The sequence below is a fragment of the Rhinatrema bivittatum genome, chromosome 10 (genome assembly GCF_901001135.1).
Source record: "Rhinatrema bivittatum chromosome 10, aRhiBiv1.1, whole genome shotgun sequence".
In the NCBI taxonomy this organism is placed as follows: domain Eukaryota; kingdom Metazoa; phylum Chordata; class Amphibia; order Gymnophiona; family Rhinatrematidae; genus Rhinatrema; species Rhinatrema bivittatum.
The window spans coordinates 58192597-58214120 of record NC_042624.1 but is presented as its reverse complement, the minus strand read 5'-3'; the positions used below and the strand labels follow the sequence as shown (position 1 = coordinate 58214120).

The 21524-nt window shown below is 44.3% G+C and overlaps 1 protein-coding gene across 3 annotated transcripts in view; it reads right to left on the bottom strand.

Annotated features, from left to right (window-relative positions):
* DENND1B (DENN domain containing 1B) overlaps nt 1–21524 on the bottom strand; it is a 505088-nt gene that overhangs the window by 140155 nt on the left and 343409 nt on the right. For all 3 annotated transcript variants that reach the window (XM_029617745.1, XM_029617746.1, XM_029617747.1), the window contains one exon: nt 17031–17132. In XM_029617745.1, coding sequence (XP_029473605.1) covers nt 17031–17132 — 102 coding nt within the window. The remainder of the gene's footprint in view (nt 1–17030; nt 17133–21524) is intronic.

The window sequence follows — 21524 nt, the reverse complement described above, 5'->3', positions numbered from 1 at the left end:
CTGGCACTTTCAAATGTTAAGGGAGTTGAAGGGGTTTACTCTAGGGTAAAGATAAATAAACAATAAAACACAACAGAGATGTTCACAGAAGTTCCAATATGCCATTTTTTGGCTCAACTGGATTTTGTCCTTATTGAGCAAGTGTCAGCTACAGAGTATAACAAACATCTCTTACAGAAGTCTGAATATGGTCTCTGGATAATGAAAAGGCAGGATTATCTTTCCATGAAAATCTTCAAAAATAGCTAATAGGCAGGGAGGGCGAAGTACCGGCATTCCATCATTAACACTTATGCATGCATTTTTAAAATCCATTTTGGACTATTGCAGCGCCAGCGCGTTACAGATCTTTATGAATACAGCTGTGCGGTTAATTTCTAGTTGTCTTTTGTCTGCACACATATCGCCGAGCATTGAGCGAAGAGATAAGTTTAAAATTTTAACCCTAGTTCATCGGGCTTTATATGGGGAGTGTCCCATTTATTTGAAATAATTGCTGCACTTCCTCCATTGTATGCAAATCTATCTCATGCATATTCACTGTGCACATCCTGAAAACTCGGCTTGTTTGTGGCACTCAAGTACTGGAGTTCACCATCACTGCCCTGGTGAACTAGTGAGGCCCACAGTATTCCCTAGGCCTCCAGGCCGGGTGGCATCCTTTTCACAATGGTGCTGAGTGGCCAATTCTATTCCTTGGCCCCATCGCGTAATAGGAGAAAAAGTCACTTTGTGGCCAGCTAGCACCATTGTGAAAGTGGTGGTGCTAGAAACAGTATCCTAGGGGGTGCTATGGGCTCCATTAGACCACCAGGACTATCTAAGCAGGCCGATACAGCCTGCTCTTGGACGTGCATTTTCCCTTACCCCTTTATTCAGTAAGGGGCGGAAAACACGTGTCCAACCCGCGGCACCTAATAGCACCCTCAACATGCAAATGCCTTTTGATGGCCCTATTAGGTATGCGCGCGGGATACAGTAAGTAAAATGTGCAGCCAAGCCGCACATTTTACTTTCAGAAATTAGCGCCGACCCAAAGGTAGGCGCTAGTTTCTGCCGGCACTGGGAAAGTGCACAGAAAAGCAGTAAAAACTGCTTTTCTGTGCACCCTCCGACTTAATATCATGGCGATATTAAGTCGGAGGTCCCGAAGGGTGTAAAAAGAAAAACAAAATTAAATTGGGCTGGCGGCTGTCGGGCTGAAAACCGGACGCTCAATTTTGCCGGCATCCGATTTCCGAGCCCGTGGCTGTCAGCGGGCTCGAGAACTGACGCCGGCAAAATTGAGCATCGGCTGTCAAACCCGCTGACAGCCGCCGCTCCGGGTCAAAAGGAGGCGCTAGGGACGCGCTAGTGTCCCTAGCGCCTCCTTTTGCCCGTTTCTACCGTACCACCTCATTTAAATACTGCATCGCGCGCACTGGCGAGTGGCCGGTGCACGTGCCGGGAGAGCGGGCGTTCGTCCGCTCTCCCACGTTTTTACTGAATCGGCCCGTAGGTAAGAGCTGAGAGAATTAAGGGATGGTCTAGGGTGGGGTAGATCTGGGGGGGGGGGTTGTTTAAAAAAAAAAAAGGTTTTTCGGATGAGGTGATGGAGCCTGCACTGGACATAGAAAACTTTGAATACTTTTTGCATTTTTTTTTTTTCAATGCTTTGGCAGCTTCAAAGGGGGGGCAGGTGTGTGTGAGACAGGGGTCTCAAGAACCCCGGGGTTTTTGTACTACTTGGAGGGGAGGGGGAGATTTTTCCAGCTGCTCAGGCTCTTTAATGACAGCCACAGGAACATCAGGATATGGGACGGAGTCCTGATGCTCCCAGATAAAGTGAGCTATGGTATAGCTAACTTTCCATAACATAACATGGCTAGTGATTTCTGATGCAAGATGCATTATTTTATTAACATAAAATTACCTAATGAGTGAATTGAATATATTTGCATGCAAATCAGCTAACTTACATACCTATGTTGTGCCGGGTTTACAGGGAGGAATATAACATGGCTTCCCAATCTTTTCAAGCACAAGACACACCCATATTAACAAAAGTACTGTGTGGCACACTAGCCTCCATGGAGCAGACAGGGCGGACATAGAAAGAACTCATATGGCCAAAAAAGAGCTAAAGATGCACTAAAAGCAACACCAGCATCTCTTTCAAATTTTAAGACAAAGGAAGAGAGGTGGTGAAGACACACATGAACCCATCATGATGCAACAGCTCCCACAGGAGAAGGAAAAAGTTGGGGTGTTGTAGGCAGCAAGATCAGTTAGTGAACTTGTTTGCCGCGTATGGCTGCCAGAGATCCTTCACATCTACTGCTGCTCACAACACTCAAAGTCAGTCAAATCCAGAGCTATGTGCATGTTCTTGCTGTCTCACTTAGCCTTGGGATAAGACAGAGGCTTGAAGAAGAACATTCAAAGTAAAAAGCCTGTGAGGGAATAAGTTGGACGATTGGATGATCAAGGGATAAAAGGGGCACTGAGGGATTTCAAGGCCATAGCAGAGAGACTAAATTAATTCTTTGCTTTGGTTTTCACTGAAGATGTAAGAGATACCCATGCCAGAAATGATATTTAAATGATATTCAAATCTCAGTGTACCTTTAAGATATAATACGGCAAACTAACAAACTAAAGAGTAGCAAATCACTTGGACCAGATGGTATACATTCCAGAGTGTTGAAAGAACTGAAAAATGAAATTGTGGACCTCCTATCGGTATTTGTAAACTATCATTAAAATAGTCTATGGTACCTGAAGACTAGAGGATTGCCAAAGTAACGTCAATTTTTAAAAAGGGATTCAGGGATAATCCAAGAAACTATAGACCAGTGAGTCTGACGTCTGTGCCAGGCAAAATTGTAGAAACTATCATAAAGAACAACATTACTGAACATATTGATAGACATAGTTTAATGGAACAAAGTCAACATGGATTTAGCCAAGGGAAGTCTTAGTGTTTGGGTAATTGCCAGGTTGTTTTGGCCTCTGTTGGAAACAGGATGCTGGGCTTGATGGACCCTTGGTCTGACACCGCATGGCAATTTCTTATGTTCTTATGTCTTGCTTCACAAACTTGCCACATTTTTTGAGGGCGTAAATAAACATGGGAATAAAGGTGAGCCAGTTGATATAGTGTATCTGGATTTCCAGAAAGCATTTCACAGAATCCATCATGAGAGACTACTTAGGAAATTAAAAAGTCCAGGGATAGGGGGCAGTATCCTACTGGGAACTGGTTGAAAGATAGAAAACAGAGTTCAGCTAAACAATACATTTTCTCAATGGAGAAAGCTAACTAGTGGAATGCTCCAGTGATCTGTTCTGGGACCACTGCTTTTTAACACACACACACACACACACACACACACACACACACACACACACACACATATATATATATATAAAACATATACATTTATAAATGACCTGGAAATAGGAACAATGATCAAATTTTCTGATGACACAAAATGTTTCAAAGTGGTTAAATCTCAAGAAGATTGTGAGAAATTGCAAGAGGACATTGCAAAACTGGGTCTGGGCATGCAAACGGCAAATAAAATTTAATGTGGACAAGTGCAAAGGGATGTAATTAGAGAAGAGTATCCCAAATCATAGCTACACAATGCAAGGTTTCACATTAGGAGTCACCATTCAGGAAAAGGATCTAGGCATCATTGTTGATATGTTGAAATATTTTGCTCTGTTTGAAGCAGTAGCCAAGAAAGCAAATAGAATGCTAGGGAATATTAGGAAAGGAATGGAGAATAAAACAGAATATCATAATGCCTCTGTATCACTCCATGGTGCGACTTCATCTTGAATATTGTGTACAGTTTTGGTCATCTTATCTCAAAAACGATTAACCCGGGCAGCTGCGACTGTCTGTTGCCGGGGAGGCAAATTGGGAGGGGGGGGGGGGGGGAGAGAGGATGCAGTAACCACACTCACAAATAAAAAATACTCTGTAAATCAAATGTGGGATGAAATTGGCCACAGCTTTATTACAATAAACAGTGTTAACAAGCTTCATACCTGAGCCAAAACAAAGGTAACCATCCACGGGTCCTCCATCGTGCAGGCAGCACGTCAACTCTGGCCCGGGGCCCACTGCAAGAAGGAAGGCTCTTTGTCACCTGGGAGGAAATCACAGGGCGCTCCAGTCACCTGCAGTGTCCAAGCAAGGTGACTGCTCCAACGAAAGTTGTGAGCATCTAGTCTGTTGCCGCACCAGGGGCCAGCGGGCCCTGGCAACAGACATCCCCCCTCGCATTGATGTTATTTATCACATGCTGTGCACCATCTCTAGCTGAACTCCCCCCCCCCCCCCAGCTGCGACAAATATATATAGAAATCTCATGCTAACAAAATCTAATTATCCTACTGACCCTCGTACACATGGAAAGGGTAGGGTGGGTGGGTTTCCTAGCGAGGCAGCCACGCGGAAGACAGAAAGCAAAACAGACTGGGGCACTGAATTCCGGTCAGATGCCTACCCTCTGAGCAGCTGTCCCCGCCCCATGGAACGGCCTAGGGCCAGAATTGCCAAATGAGCCATCCCATCATTCCCCCCCCTCCCCCGAATGAGCCCCATGCCAGAACCCCTCCCACACCTCCGCCTATAGCCCAAGGGTCCCGCAGTTGGGACTGGGCATGCTCGCATTGGCAGGGAGTGGGGCCGACATGGAGTATTGGCCACGTCATCGGCCATGTTGATGTGCACGCAAAAGAGACCTCTTCTCCCTGCCCCCTCCCCAGCGATCATGGTGCACACGGTGCTAGGTTATCGGCAGCATCCGCGTACGGCGCAGCACCGCATCTTAACCCAGGAAGTCGCAACTGTCCGTCGCCAAGGAAGAAAAGGGGGGGAGGGGGGAATGCGGTAACCACACTCACATATATAAAATACTTTGAAACCAAATGTGGGATGAAATTGGCTGCAGCTTTATTACAATAAATGGTGTTAACAAGCTTCTTACCAGAGCCATAACATAGGTAACTATCCGCGGGTCATCCACTGTGCAGGCAGCACATCACCTCTGGCCCCAGGCAGGCCTGCTGCAATAAGCAAGGCCCTTCATCACTCGGGAAGAAATCACAGGGTGCTCTGGTCACCGCCATGTCCAAGTAAGGGTGTGGGCATCCGGTCTGTCGCCACACCGGGGCCAGCGGGCTCTGGTGACAGACAGCTCCCCTCGCATTGATGTTATTTACCACGTGCTGTGCACTGTCTCTAGCTGAACTTTCCCCCCCTCCCCTCGGCTCGGGTACGCCCACCATAGGTCCCAAATAGCCACCAGATAGCTTATTTGGAACCCTCTCCCACCTAGCTGCGGCCAATGGCTAGGGCCTTTCAGGCAAGGGTTAGGAACCCGTCAGGACTCTGTGAATGGCATGTTTCAAGTTGGCCAAGAACAGGTCCCGTCCCATGTCTGAAAGGAGCAGCCCATCATCTCGAAACAATACTGAGCAATCCACGCACATCCAAACGTGGTGTCTTATGTGCATGTCACCCTGGTGCTTGACAAAAGTCCCGATTGGCTTGTTTAGTTTCTTCATTCAACGCATCCTCTGACCTGATAAGCGTGGTGCTGGGCATCAAGGATACGACGACCGTGCTTGTCACTCCTCATATTATCTAATAGTAGGCATCCAGGCATGACTCCCAAGTCATTGCCTCCAAGGTGTATGATCAATACCTCTGGAGGGACGAACTTTGTTAATTGCTGCCGTAACAGAAGAACCAGCTCATCCCAACACATGCCCCTCCGACCCAGCCATTGCACTATGCTGTCTTGTGGCATAACACCCAGCTGTCAGCCAAGGGTATTTCTCTTTGCCTGTTGCTCCGCCCAAAATACAAAAGAATGTCCCATGATCCATATCACTCAATGCTGCCGCTGAGGGTCCTGAAAGAAAGGGGGTATATAGGAGAGTACACTGGTTTGATCCTGAGGGTCACTGCCAGCGTCTATGGTGCAATGGGATGCGGGATTTTGTTCGCCTGCCTAATGTAGGAAAGGTATGTTGGGGAACGTCATCTGCTGATACGCTGAATGGCTGTGCCCGACAAACCAGATGCCGCTGCACTTGAGGCCGCCCTGATTTGGAAGGAGTGAGTCCCGAACTGCTCCAGCTTCAAACCAGCCACGTCCAGGATGCACTTGAAGATGGCGTTAAACTGGTATTTGCTTGCTGGGAGTGAGTTAGCAAGCAATAGGAATTGTGCTTCCCCGGAGGATCTGATCATTCTACAATGCTTAGCATTGGCCACCAGGCACATAGTCAGGCTCGGTATTTGGGCTCATGTGACTGATTGCCCCCTGCCGAGTTGATCAGTCCTGGATCTCTGAATCCTGATATTGAGCTTTCCATTTGTGATGAAAATGTCACAGGCTCAAAGACCGGAGCGATTGTGTTGTGCATTGGCTGCGGCCACCAGCTCACTCATGAGACATACAGCAAAGGACGCAATGCAGAAGGCAGCTTGGAAGAGGACCAGTTTGAAGTGGTCCATAATGACTTAAGGTAAACAGCACCATACAGTGAGCAAATGATCGTGCAGAATAGGACGGCACGCATCTGAAACTAGTGGGTTGTGTTTGGCCCATTCTGCCAGGATGCGCCTGATGGCAAAGTCCCTAGTTGGGTTGTGCAAACCTTGAGCCTTTATGAAGGCGGCGTAACCCGCCAAATTGGCTTGAACTGTGCCTTGTGATGTGCTACACTGCTTGGCCTCCATGACGTATCCCACCAGTCTGTGCGAAAGACCAAGGCTCTTGGAAAGGAAGGGGTTTCCAGGAATTCCACGACTTCGCCATATTCTCTCAGATATGCTCGCCAAGTGGATGGTGAAATCGACTGTCGCAGCAGGTTGAATGCATCCTGGTCCCAAAGGTCCAGAGGTGTGCGGGAATCAGCGCCACCTGATCCTCGGCATCTAGAGCAAGTTTTCCCACAGAACGAGAAAGACAGTCAGCAATCTTGTGAAGGTCGGGGATGTGTCTTGCCTACACCAACACATTTAACTGCAAGCACTTTAAAACCATCAGCCTCAGGAGTTCTGCAACGGGAGCACACCTAGTGGACTGCCGATTGATTACATGTACGACTGCTTGGTTGTCACACCAAAATATCACCTTTCTGTTCGCTAGCCACCCTTGCCAAAGGTGGAGCGCTACCACTATCTGGAAGAGTTCCAGGAAGGTGATATTAGTCGTGATCCCTGAGTTCACGCAGTTGGAACGCCATGTCTCAGCACACCAGCTCCCTTGAATGTAAAGGCCAAAGCCAATGCCTCCATAGGCGTCTGAGAATAGCTGTGTCTGAACTAGATACGGGTGGGGGTAACCACATTACTGAGCCATTAAATTGGACCAGGAGTTCCTCCCATATGGCTAAATCTTCACTTAGTGAATGGGTAACTCGCAAGAGGTGGTACTTCTCATTACTGTCAAGGAAGCGTTAATCAATCGGCGCAGGAATGACTGCCCCATTGTGATGATGCTGCAGGTAAAGGCCAGGCTCCCTATTAAGATTGCATGGTGGTCAAGTTCACCTTGTGGGCCAGACGAGGCCTCGGATCAATTTGAGCAGCTTCTGTGTTTTGTTGGCTGGGAGCCTGGACATATTTGAATGGTATCAAGTTCAATGCCAAGGAACATAAGCACCTCAGATGGTGGTTCCAATTTGTCCGCTGCCAGCGGAATGCCAAAATCTTTGGCCATGCTTTGAAAGTCGTTGAATAGATCGTGACATGCTTCTGAGCCACGAGGCCCCACGAACAGAAAATCGTCCAAGTAGTGGATGATTCCTGTCAAGCCCGGGCACCGGGACAACTCCCAGTGTAGGAAGGTGCTGAATATCTAGAAGTGCGCACATGAAAATGAGCACCCCATGGGCATGCATTTATCAAAGTAGTAAGCGCCCTTGAGTCAAAATCCTAGTAAAGAGAAGTGGTCTGGATGCACCGGCAAGAGCTGGAATGCAGACCCTATGTCGACCTTTGCCATGAGAGCCCCCTTCCCCACAATCCCTGAGGAGGTTGAGTGCCCTGTCAAAGGAAGCGATTTGGACCATGCATGCCTCCTGTGGGATGAAGTAATTCACAGCCTGGCCCGATGGGTAGGAGAGATTGTGAATTAGTCTGAATTTTACCCTGCTCCTTTTTAGGCACCACCGGCGAGAGGTGACAGGATCATCTTGTGAAAGGGTGGGAGGTGGAAGGTACCCCGCTGTCTGCCCAGACTAATTTCCAACCTCAGTTTCTTTCTCACTATGTCTGCAAACCTGGTTGCGGAGTGTGCATTTGCATGTCAGGCGAGGTTCAGAGGACAGTCATAAGGAATTCTGAAGCCCTCCTTGAAACCCTGGAGTGATGTAAAGGCTGCATGTCTATTGGGGCAGAGGCTAAGACCCAACGCCAATCGCTCCCAGCTGACTAGGGTTGGGGCTCACATGTAAGGGCTACTTGCCCCTGCCACTTAGGGGTTTCTTGGTACACTTGGTGGCAGGGTGAATAGCAGCACAGGTGGAACAGATGCACTTGTATTTGCAATCCTGCATCATGCAACCCCCTTTGTTGTACCACCAACAGGCTTCAGCCTTGGGGTAGGCTGCCCGCCCCTGCCCCTGGGAGCCTCCCTGGGCACAAAAGCAGTGATTGTTCACTTGTGTTTCTCAGTTGCGTGCCATCATGTGTGTCAGACACAATTCAACATCTTGTGCGCCCCATGTCATGGATGGTATATCTGCCATCCTCTCTCTGAATCGCTCGTCATAATTCAATCAAGTGAAACCCTTATAGGTGGAGTGGGGCAACAACAAAGGTGTCTAAATACAACCACAAAGCTAAGTGATACAAGGGATCGGCACCGCCGACTATTGACAATAGGTGCACAAAGGATCGCACCCAGTTGTTAATGTTCCTCGAGAACCTCTTGGGACCCGAAGGAACTTCATGCCGTTTGCGATCCTTGCGTGATCCTTCTGCCTTCCTATGCACTTCCAGCAGGCGGAAGGGCACAGGAGGGCATGAAAGTGGAACGCCCTGCCACAGCTGCTTTGTTGGTTTTGTGCCAGTAAGCTAGCGGCAATGGCGCTCCGCTAACCCTCTGCTACTGATGACCCCTGGGAACTAGCGGAAGATACTGGTGAGGAACTCCTACTGCCCGAGGAGTTGGAGCAGCAGGAGTTCCTCCTACCCTTCCCTCTTATCCCTCCTTTCACTTTTATCGTGCTCCGGAGGGGGCTGGGCCTTACTGGCTATTGCCGGGGGGAGGGGGGGGACACCTTTTTCGCCCCTGGCAGTTGCTCAGGGGATTCCCTAGCCCCTTGTGCTGATGTGACCCCGCTGGACTCATCTGCAGCAGTCGGCGACACTGCAGGTTGAACACTGGGGTCATGGTCCAAATTCTCATCTGTGGCACTCTGCAGGTCCATCCGGTTCGGGTTACTGGAGCTCTCGAGTGCAGCATAGATTGGGGCAGAGAGTGGGGGGATCGATGTCATGGGCTCTTGCGGTTCCAGCACGCTGGTGCCCATGGGCTGCAGGGCACATTGCACAGCTGGTGTTCCATTGGTAGTACCAGGAGGAATGCCTGGTTGCCAATGTGGTTGGGCCCCCTGGTAAAAGCTCGGAGTCCCTGGATATGGCCAAGCAGGCCATGGCAGAGAAACCACCTCCATGACCCTCCATCCTGGCGCCTGTAAACTGTACAGGAATGCTGTGAAGCTGTGCGGACGGGCTTCCTTGGCTGCAAACCATGCTGTTCCCGTAGGGATGAAACTGCCTGGACAGCTGTCTGCTTGCCCCACTCCCCAACCTACCGGCTGGAGAACCGGTGTGGGGGGCAGGGGGATGCAACTGCCCCCCGCAGGGAAAATACCCCCAGATTGTCCAGGTCCCGTCCCCTGCCATTTACTGGGTCGCTGGGGTTTGGCACCAGGTCCTGAGGGGGGTGGGGGTGGGGTGGGCTGTGGTCTCCGTTTGCTTCTTCCCTGGGATGCCCTGCACTTCCCTGATCCCTTGCCTCCCCCCCCCCTGGGGTTTACGGGCTAGCAGAGCACCTGGTGATATTGGGCTCTCCAGATCCCCCTGTGGGGCCAGATGATGAGTCAAAGCTCTAGCCCTATGACCCAGGACTATGTGCCATGGCTGGGCTAAGGTGCTGTCCCTTAAAGTGCCCCAGGGAGCCACCAACCTACTATTCCCAAGGGACCTACATCATCGAGGTCTGGCTGATGGACGCTGATCTCCTCTTCCTGCTCGGTTCTCAGACTGTTGCTAAAACCACTGGGCTACCACCTTTACACTGCCTGATTTTTTTTTTTTTTTTAAAGTCCAAAAATCAAATTGTTGGCAGCAGTGGTCCCTAGCGTGGCAGCCACGCAGAGGACAGGAAGCAAAAGGGACCGGAGCATTGTAGCCCGGTCAGATGCCTACACTCTCAGTGGCTGTACCCACCCCATGGGAAGGCCTAGAGCCAGAACTGTCCAATGAGCCATTCCATAATTGCCCACGCCCCCCCCCCCCGACTGAGCCCCATGCCGGGTACCCTTCCACCCCCCTGCCTAAACCCCGAGGGTCCTGTGGCAAAAGAGGCCGCATCTCCCCGCCCCATCCCCGGTGATTGCGGCGCATGTGGCGCCGGGTTATCGGCAGCGTCCACACATGCCGCAGTGCCGAGTCTATAGCAGAACTAGAAAAGGTGGGGAAAAGGGCAACCAAAATGATAAAGGGGATGAAACAATTCCCCTATGAGGTAAGGCTAAAGAGGTTACGACTCTTTAGCTTGGAGAAGAGACAGCTGAGGGAAGATATGATAGAGGTCTATAAAATAATGAGCAGAATGGTACAAGTAATGTTAATCAGTTGTTTACTTTTTCAAAAAGTACTAAGACTAGGAGACACACAATGAAATTACTAGGCAATACATTTAAAACTAAAAAGAGAAAATATTTTTTTTACCGAACGCATAATTAAGCTTTGGAATTTGTTGCCAGAGGATGTGATGGAAGATGTTTGTGTAGCTGGGTTTAAAAAAATAATTGGACAAGTTCCTGGAATAAAAGTGTTGTAGAAATCCACTGCTTATTCCTCTGATATGCAGCATGCAATTTATCTATCCTTTGGGCTCTTGCCAAGTACTTGATACCTGGACTGGCCATGGTTGGAAACAATATACTAAGCTTGATGGAACTTTGGTCTGACCCAGTATGGCAGATCTTTTGTTCGTATGTTCTGAAGATAGAAGATAGAGAAAATGAAGTGGTGTTGTGTGCACTGTGTATCCTGCACAAAGCAGGCCCAATGTTGCCCATTAATTGTCAAATTCTAGGGGTTCACGCTGCACATAGATAAAAGAGGCATACTTGATTACACAGAAAGGAGTTCCTACAAGTTTAAAAGCCACTATTAGTGTCTTTTATTTCTGCAAAGTACTGAGAGAGCAGAGCTCAGGTGCTGGCCTGGATCTGAGCATCAGACAATGGTGACTGTTCTGTGGCAAACCTTATCAGATATGAAGGCACATCAGTGTGCCATAGAACACTGGTTGGGAAACACTGATATAACACATGGTGTTTCAATTACCACACATTATCTTTGTGTTAGGCTGTTTACAATATAGTAAAGCCCTAATACAGCTCAGCTTAGCAAATCACCTTCTAATTTTGTTTTTGCTTCATAAAACAATGTCGGCTATTTGGAAATAATGCATACTATTTTCTGAAATTAATAAAACCAACATTTCTGGGGTTTTCCAAGGTCCTTTTTTGGGATTTAACAAAACAAAACTGGCCATTTTTGGTTTAGATTACCATTAGCTTTTCATCAAAAGCACACCCCTAATAATCAACCTTCAAAATAAACTACTCTCTGGACAAAACCTTTCCAGAACATTACTCCTCTTTATACAGCAAGTGTACACTGCTGGATAAAAGGTGTGGAATGGGGTTCCTCAGAAGCTTCATGTGCTATTTTATTTAGTGACAAAACACCAATCCATTACCAAAAAATATTCCTCCTGTAGTCAGCACGTTCAGTGAAAGCGCACTGGTTCAAATGACTGAGGATTCAGTCGCCTCCAGAGTAGGGGGAGAGACGGTGAGAAAGAAAAAGGACTAAAAATGTTTGTTTATGATGTTTTGAATGTGACCAGTTTAAAGAAATGCAGCTATCCAGTGACAAATCTCTTGCTTTCAAACAAAGCTGCCAGCAGCTGAAACCTTGCTGTATACCATTAATTTGTATAGCAATTACTGCTGATGAAACAACAAAAATCCATCGGGAAATGGAAGAAGTCAGTGTATGGAAAACTAACTAAAGACGACACAGTATGGAGAGTACTGAAGTTTGATTTTAAGAGGCACCATTGATCTATTAGATAATTAGAAATAGCGCTCTTGAACTGTACCAGAAGTAAACCATTCATCTTTGTCTTGCCCAGGTTACATTTGGACCTTCTTGGGAAGGTCATATCATTGTTAAAAAAACAAACAAACAAACTAGCAAGTGAGGAGAATAATGTAAAGATGATGAAAACCTGAAATTAACAAGTTGTCCTGCAGGATTGTCTTTTTTCTTTTTTTTTTACATGGGCTGTGTCATTATGAAATCTCACATTAAACACATTAAGGAACAGAGCACAGCTCTGGAAGACTCTTACTGCACATTTATACAAAAGAGCCTATATGAATTCATGAATATGGCCAATGTTTGCAGTTTTTTGGGGGGTTTTGTTTGGTTCATTGGAATTCAAGGGCAGCTTACTACAGCTGTGGCATTTGACAGGACAGGGGCAGCTAAAGCCTGTAGGAAAAATGCTTGAATTCTGCATGACCAACCCAGTGGTAGAAAATGTAGAGTAACTTTGTCAATCTGTGCAAAGAAGAAGTAAAAAGCTGGGACTACAGACGTTGGGAGCAGGGAAATGATGGCGTTACCATTAATGCTTGACAGTCCTTTCGTTTCCTACTTGCATTCCTCCATTTTCCTTTGCTCTCTGTACGATATATATATATGATGATGTTTAAAACCAGGATACCAAGCTAAAATGTAGCAAGCGCAATTGTCAAATATGTCTCTAAAAGTACTATTGTAATTGAGGATAACAATTAGGGGTCAATGTTCCCAAATGAGGGAGTATCAGGAAAGGAGGCTATAGCGACCACTACTACTACTACTCCTCCTCTTCACTTCTATAGCGCTGCTCTCCATATGAGGTACTGCTTCAAAGACAAAGCAGAATATAAAATTAAGCATGTTTTCACAGTTTCCATCTTCCTAGAAATCCAAATCTATGAAGCCACAAGCAGAAGATCAGGTATGCATTAAGAGAGAGATGCTATGAATCTAATTACTTTTACATGGTAACTTTAAAACGAATGTGCGCACACCGATAAACGAACACATATCAGCGCAAGCACATGTGCTTGAATTTCAACAGAAAGGAGACTAATGACCCAAACGTGGTAAAAGCTGTGTCTGAGAAGCCACACAGCATCCATATTAATGCAAATATACAAAATTAGGTCATTTGGGGGGGGGGGGGGGCAGAAAAACATGATACGAGTTAGAATGAACAGTGTGAGAAATGGAGCTAAGAGCCAACCACTGGGTGATATTTTAAGAAAACTATGTAGAGTTTTAAAATGGGCTTGTAATTGAAATTCTTCATAAATTGGATAGGAGAAATGCATGCCATGTCTTCAGCGCAAGTAAGCTCTCAGTAATACATCTTTCTACATGGCCTTTTCATTTAACTACTTTTGTAGATAGAGTGTGCGCCTTTAGTCTTTCTCTAAAAGAGGCACAGAAGCACAAGTTAAGACCACGGTTCAGGACTCCTCATCATGAAAACTGCATTAACTTCTCTAGGAACATTTTGATATATGTAGAAGTAGAAACAACTGCAGTTTGAAAAAATAAATAAATAAACAGTAACCGTGGAAAAAAACATATTAGCTATTTAATTTCATGGTTAAAGCAAAGGCAAAAATTCTGTACTGAGACAAAGAAGTCTGAAGACAAGTGTTCCTGTTTGAAGAAAGAAAAATAGATATTTTTTCTTTTTCTTTCTCTTCAAGAAAGACAAAAGCTTCTCAAATGTCCTCCACTTATTTATTTTTCCAATTTTAAATACTTAACAAGAAGTGGAACTGCTACTGGCATGGCAGTATTTCTAGCAGTCAAAAAATCTAAATTATTGTGTGTAAATATTGTAATGAAGCCATTAAGAAGATTACAGCAAGGAACAGAGCAGAGGGGCCACGTGAAAAAAAGGATTGGTAATTCTGGACAACAAGACCACTGGTCATTCAGACAGACTAACAGAGCTGATATGCATGAAAAACCAACTACCCTGTAAGTACAACTTAAATGCTTTGCCAAATGACTTAAAAGGATCCTTCAAATCTCAACTGATTAAATTGGAGAGACAGTATCAGTGGTAAATTTTTTCAGATTTCTAACCAAGAAATTTTTTTCTTTTTAGCAGTGCAAGGGGGAAATTAAAAAATTATTTTAGCAAGCTAGCCCAGTTCATGCACATCAGTTACTATTCTCAACTCTTTAAACATATTGTCATGTGGAAAATTAATATTAAGTGAAGCCTTAAACATAATGAAAAGCTTTTAATACCCCTAAGGGATCCCAACAGAGCTTCATAACAGAAAACCAGAAATTGTTTTTAAGTCTAGTATTCACTAGTAAGGACAAATTTGAGCAGCAGGAGCTGGGACAAAAGATTATCTGTGAGGATGAAGTAAGAAAGCTTCCATTTAATATTCAGTAGTTTGCTTTTTTTTTTTTTTTTCATCACACACAATGGCTATTCCTGTTGATATTTTTCATGGTGTATACCTTTGGGTGACAGATTTCCTCATTTTACAATGTCTACATTTCTGTAACCATTTGCTGCTGTTTTTTGGTTTTTTTTTTAATCTGCAGCCCTGCATTTCCAATGATTCTATATTCTTATCACCGTACTTAACATCTAAGACCATTTATAACCTCCTCCTCCCTCCCTCATTTTGTGCTAAAATCTTTTCATAGTTTTGTTAAACTATGTCACAAATAGTCTGGACTGTATAATACTTCATGTAAACCAAAATGCCATAAAATAATCGAAAATTATATCCGTGCTTGGAATGTGTATGTGTGTGTGTGGTTTTTTTTTAATGTACCAGTTACAGAGCAGGATGTTTAATGTGGAAAGGTGAGGAAAGTAGTTATTGATTCAATGTAAAAGGTAATAATTATTTTCTGTGAAGTCCCAAAGAAACTATTCCTCACTTGTCTAAATGTAGTTTCAGTACATTTTCTTTAGCAAAAAAAATAAATAAATAAGTAGGTATGTCTATTATTGTTAATATAACATGAGAGCCTAATTCCATCTACATTTATAGAACCGTGATAAAAACCTGCAGCTCATACCGATCATTCTCAAATATGCAGTTTTAAAATTAGGTGTCAAAATAGACACCACACTGTTCCATTAAACAGAACCTCCAATTCCTTAGTTTCACATCTGAATTTGCTTTGATATATAAAAACTCTCTTAAATTTTATTCTCAACTACAATGCTGAAAGCCTAATTTTTTAAGTGGTGCCAGTTAGCATTTATCCTACACAGTAATTAAATCAGAGGTAGCTCAAGCTGTATTTTGACTTCTTGTTCAAAACAGAGCAAAGATAAATAAACCACAAACATGCTAGTTCATTTGTGAGCTGTGAAGTGTTTACATTTAATTGACTAGTCATAGTTGAAGCTTTGGCTGGTCATGCATTTTGTTGTAGCTTACTACCATTTACAAAAAAGCAATACTGGCATTGAAGTGAAGCACAAAACAGAATTTTGTTTTGCTTTTTTTGTATATGTGCAAGTGATTTGTCATTAGGGTACCATGTAAAATGATGAATTAGGAGACAATGCTGCCACTAGCTTAGACAATCCATCACATAAACTGATATTTCTGAAAATGGCTCCCATTTGGGTACGAACTGTGTTCTGCAAAATGCATCTGTTAATTTTACAAGATGGCAGAGGCTGCCTTCTAAACAATTAGAATTCAAACCTGGATACAGCTTAATACAAGGGTCTTTTCCCATTATTAGCCTGGGGGAATGGAAGGTTTATAAGTGCAATACATTTTCTGAGACAATTTAACATGAAATACAGAACATGCTCCATCATATGCTGCAGCCAGGAAAAAAAGTGCTTTGCAAGATCAAAGACAAAAAATAACCAGCACTTAATTTATCAGCCTTAACAGACAAAAGACAGTTTTCGTCATTTCAAAAGGATCAGAAGTCTTTTATGACAAACTGGGTTTGCAGTTTAATTTACAAATAGAATTGTAAGTAAGCAGCCTTTGCTCTGCGAAAACAAATGACAAACAGCGTAGGTTTTTCATCCGTGCGGCCCTCAGCAGGACAGGCAAGATTAAAATGAAACTGAAATAATTTAAAGAAAACAAATAAATGTTTCAGAAAGTTGAGGTACATCAAAGGCAGAATTTTCTGACCCCAACTGTACAAGGATTTCTTATTACATTGACCACTGCCATCAGATCGTTAATTAAAAGGAAAAGCGCTGGCAGGTGGCAGGGAGGCAGAAGTCGATAATTGGCCCCCTTCTTCTTCCTGCCTTCAAAAACGCTCGTTCTCCAGCAAGACATGCCACGAGGCAGACAGAAATGCCTACTTTGTAATATAATGATTAAAATGAGATGAAGAGACTCTTGTGTTTAAAGCAGCCTTGCCTAATGAATGCAGCTCACTTCATAATTATGATTCTGCTTTTACAATGAGGGATACGATATTCTATTCAACACTGCCTCGTTTGTAAAATGGATAGAAACCTGGGGGGGGGGGGGGGGGGAGGAAGGAAGGGGGCCAATGCTTTTTCTCATCTATATTAAATTTATTCTCCATTGCAAATCACAAACCAAAAAAAAAAAAAAAAGAATCTACTAGTATTTCAAGTTAACTAGTAGAAAAACTTTGATATTCTTTTCAGACTTACCACGTCACTAGGTAGGTTGTTCAGGTCACTGAATGGTGTTTCTAGCGTATTTGTATCAACATTTAACAGAATAACATCTTCCAATGATCTACTTTTTACTCGCTATGAAAAAAAAAAGAAAAAGAAAAATGGGTAAAAAGAATTTTCTGTTTACGGCACAGCACAGATTATAGCAAAATTAGAAAAAAATAATATTCCCCTTACACTGTTAAATAATTGAAACATACATATGCCAAATTACACTCACCCTACACAAAACTGTTCATTTTATATATTAAACTATACCTCTTAGCTAAGTCCAATTCATAAGGGCACTGAGTTAGCTCTGGTTTTTAAGTTTAAATTACTTACCTTTCTGGGATTTATCAATGAGTTTTATCAATACAAACTCTAGGACTAAAGATCCCAGAATTCTTAGAGCTGGCTCAGAGTGCTCTTCATGGATTGAATTTTGTGATGAGGTATTGCTTAAAATGCTTCCCTAAACCCTGGTGAGCACGAAGTCACAAGATGCATCATCTTATACCATTGGTCCATGTTAGCTACCAAGCTACAACTAACACCAAACATCATGAGCCAAACCCACACTAGCACGTAAAAAGGAGTGTGTGCACATGGAAAATGTTTCATTTACCTTTTTATTTTCATTTCATTTCTTATTTATGTCGCTTTGCTTACCCACAACAAATTTTACAAAAGATAAAAAAAAACAAACAAAACCCTGAAAACCAAAATAAAATGAAAGTACCCCTCTCGCCCACTCACCATATCTGCTTAAGGAAAGGGCCCCCCCCCCACTCTGCCTGCCCCAGCCTTCAACCATGAGTGGGTGCCACTGGCTCCTCCAGGGGCGGGAGCGATCCCCCGTCACTCCCTGCCCCCACACAGCTCTGGCTTTTCAAAACGGCCACGGTCACCATAAGGGCAGCGCAGTTGTGTTACGGCACAATCTATCATAGAACATAATGGGTTTGGCCTCGGGTTGACCGTGGGCATTTTGGAAAGCTAGAGCTGTGGGGCAAAAGCGAATGGGTATTGCTCCTGCCCCTGGAAGACCTGTGGACCTGAAATGGGGGGGGGGGGGGGGTAAGAGTTTGGGCGGGTCTTTTCGTCAGTGGGTTTGGCAGGTGGGTGAGGAGGAACCAGGATCTGGGGGGGGGGGTTGGGGGGATTTTTTGTTTGTTTGTTTTTTTAATTTGTCACTGTTGAATATTCAAAATGAAATGAAAGAAACACTAACAAAATTTCCATTTTGAAAATGAAACAAAATGAATTAGGAAATATCGCTTACATTTCCTATTTCATTTCAAACTGCACGTCTCTAGTATACAATCTGCTATTATCCCCAGCATTGCTATTTCTCAGGGATGCATGGGGGGCACACTAAAGCAGTGGTCCCCAACCCTGTCCTGGGGGCCCACCAGCCAATCGGGTTTTCAGGATATCCAGAATGAATATGCATGAGAGAACATCTGCATGCACTGCCTCCATAACATGCACATTTTCTCTCATGCATATTCATTGTGGATATCCTGAAAACCCGACTGGCTGGTGGGCCTCCAGGACAGGGTTGGGGACCACTGCGCTAAAGCATGTACTACCCTAGGATCCCAGATTCTCAAATTCAGTTTTTCTCTTCAAGTTAACGCATTCTGATGTGTTTTTAAGTATTTTATAACTACACTATCGTCCAAATTTGAAAAGGCCCGTGCGTGTAAAAATCGGGGGTTACGCCTGTGGCTGGGCCTTGTGCGCACCGCACGCATTTCAAAACGAGCCCGGCCATGCGCATAACCCCCGATACACGCACAAGTGCGGGGACTGCTGGAAGGGGCGGGCCGGGACAACGCCATTAGATGCTGTCCCAGGGAAGTGCGAGCCGAGATTACTTCTTCTCCGGAGGAGAAGTAAGTACAAAAATAAAAAAATGGGGATAGGTAGGGTTAGTTTAGGGGGTCGGGGAGGAGAGGGGAAGAGGGAGGAAGGATAGAGTTAAGGGTAAGGAAGTTCCCTCCCAGTCCGCTCCTTTATTGGACTGGGAGGGAACACGCATGTTATAAAATCAGCGCGTCCATGTGCACACGCTGAGAACCACACACACAAGGATGCTTGCCTTTTAAAATCAACCCCTAAAAGGGCAATTTTCAAAGCCATTTAAGTCCCTTTGCAGAGACTTTCTCGTTTTTCCTGAAGAGAAAGAGCAAGTTGATTCTAAAAGAAACCAAGGAGTGTGGCTCCTGGATTTTCTGGCCCTGGGGGACATGAAATGGAACGGGTACAATAGTACATTGTAAGAAGGGCCTGGAAATCTGACACAGCGATTGTGGGAGCCAGTCACAGATGTGGCGTCTTAGAACAATTAGGACATCATTTGAAACCTGTTTCAATTTTGACATCTTAAACACCGAGCTGATGTCAAACCCAGATTTATAATGAAAATCTTGGCAAATGCCAAAACAAAGAGAATGGTACTACTATCAGTATTAATTTGTTTTAGGAGATGCGCTATAAATAAAGAACAAGTGTAAGGAAAAACACCTGAAGAAAAAAGGAAAAACCTGATAAGCAGCTAGAAAAAAAAAAAAATCAAAGAGGACCAATCATGTTCATTCACAAGTATAAAGTTATACATTTGGGGAGCAGAAATCCGAGGGAGCAATTCACAAGGGGAGTGAGATACCGATGTTCATAGAGCAGGAGGAGACCTCAAAGTAATTATATTCAATAATTTCCAGGTACTTCACAGCGTGAGAAGGCGGTGGAAGGAATCGGAGGGGTGCTAGACTGGAAGGCCAGATGAAAACTTTTGGAGCCCATAGGCAGGACCGGACAGTGGGGGGGGGGGGGGGGGGGAAGGGCCCAGTGGGTCACAAAGCAGCACCCCTTTGAATCGGCACCCAAACACAACTCTAAAGCAAGTAGGAGCAGGCTCCTCTTTGGCCCAGTTACTTAACTTCAAATTTTTGTGGCCTGGGCAATTGCTTCTGATGCCTGTGCTTAAATCTAAGCCTGCTAGAATGTAATTGATAGAAACAAGTGGAGAAAACACGCTGAGGCAGGGCTTTGGGAATGCTTTCTAAGAGATTTCTAGAAGGGGGCGATGGGGTGCTTACGTTACATACTGAGTACGTGTTATACCTTAATATACTTTTTCCACTTGTTGATCTGGTAAGGGTGTAGAAAGTGGCTTGGAAGGTGCAGGTTGTGCGTGTTTCTATGGCTTCAGGTAAAGATTGTGTTGTTTGGGGAGGCAATGAGAGGCTGTGAAGCGTCAGTAAGCATTTGATTCCAAAAGTACCCCTCAGCAGCTTTACCCAGAACAAAACTGAAGCATTATCCTAGTTTGCTTACTTACCACAAAACAAAATCAAACTTTAGAAAGGAAGAAAGAAAGAGTGAATTACATACACATAACAGAAATACACACAGATATACATGAACAGTGATAAACTTCTTTTACATATGTGTGTTTATGTGCATGTATGTGAGAAGGTTGATATGTGGAAAGGGTTGTAGATGTGTGTGAAGCTTGTAGATGTTTCAGGTGGGTGTACGGGGTGTTTGCTTGAGGGGGTTTGTGTGTGTTTGTGGCTTGTTTGTTCTAAGGGAATGTGTAGGGTGTGCGTGCTTATGATGGGCATATGCTGAAGTTACAATGTGTATATATAGGGATGTGTGTGTCGGGTATTTATGAGATGGTATATGGGGTGGCAGGCATATATAGGTGCGTGATGCATGTAGGTGAGGGGTATGGGATGTGCGTGCATGTGGGAGTGAGGAGGTGCATCTATAGATTTTGTTTGTGTATGTGGCATTTAGGGATTGTGTTAGGTATGTGTGTGTGGGGTGAGTCTGTGTTTTCAGAGGCATGACGACTGATATTTGTGTGTGTGTGTGTGTGTGTGTGTGTGTGTGTATGTTGTGAGAAAGGTATACCATCTTTTGCCAGTTGTCGCATGCTTTTTTCCCTTTGTATGTGTGTTTTTTTAGTCTAGGTCAAGTTGCTGGAGGGAGGGGGTTTGTTTTTTTTTAATTTTTAATTTATTGCATTTTCATTTATTACTATTACAATTATAATCGGACAAGATGCAATACAGTGATGCAATTAAGAGTACAGTAAATCGTCTATCCGTCTCAAAATGTTAAAAGTAATATCCAGGAAAGGATTAAGAAAATAGAGCGATATAAGAGGAAAAGCAGAAAGAGAAAGAAAACACGATCCCTTCTGATAACAATTGAAATTAAGAGACATACAACAGTCACTTTTCAACAGCTTCGACAGCCTCGGTTACAATTTCTTGGGGGTTAGACGCTAGAAAACTCTGTAATTGTGATACTTCAAAAAATATATATTTCTTATTCTGCCAAACAATCTCACATTTACAGGGATATTTTAATGTCATTTTGCCTATCTTTACCACTTCTGACCTTAATACTAAGAATTTTTTCCTTTTTTCTTGTGTTTGCCTAGATAAATCTGGATATAACCACACT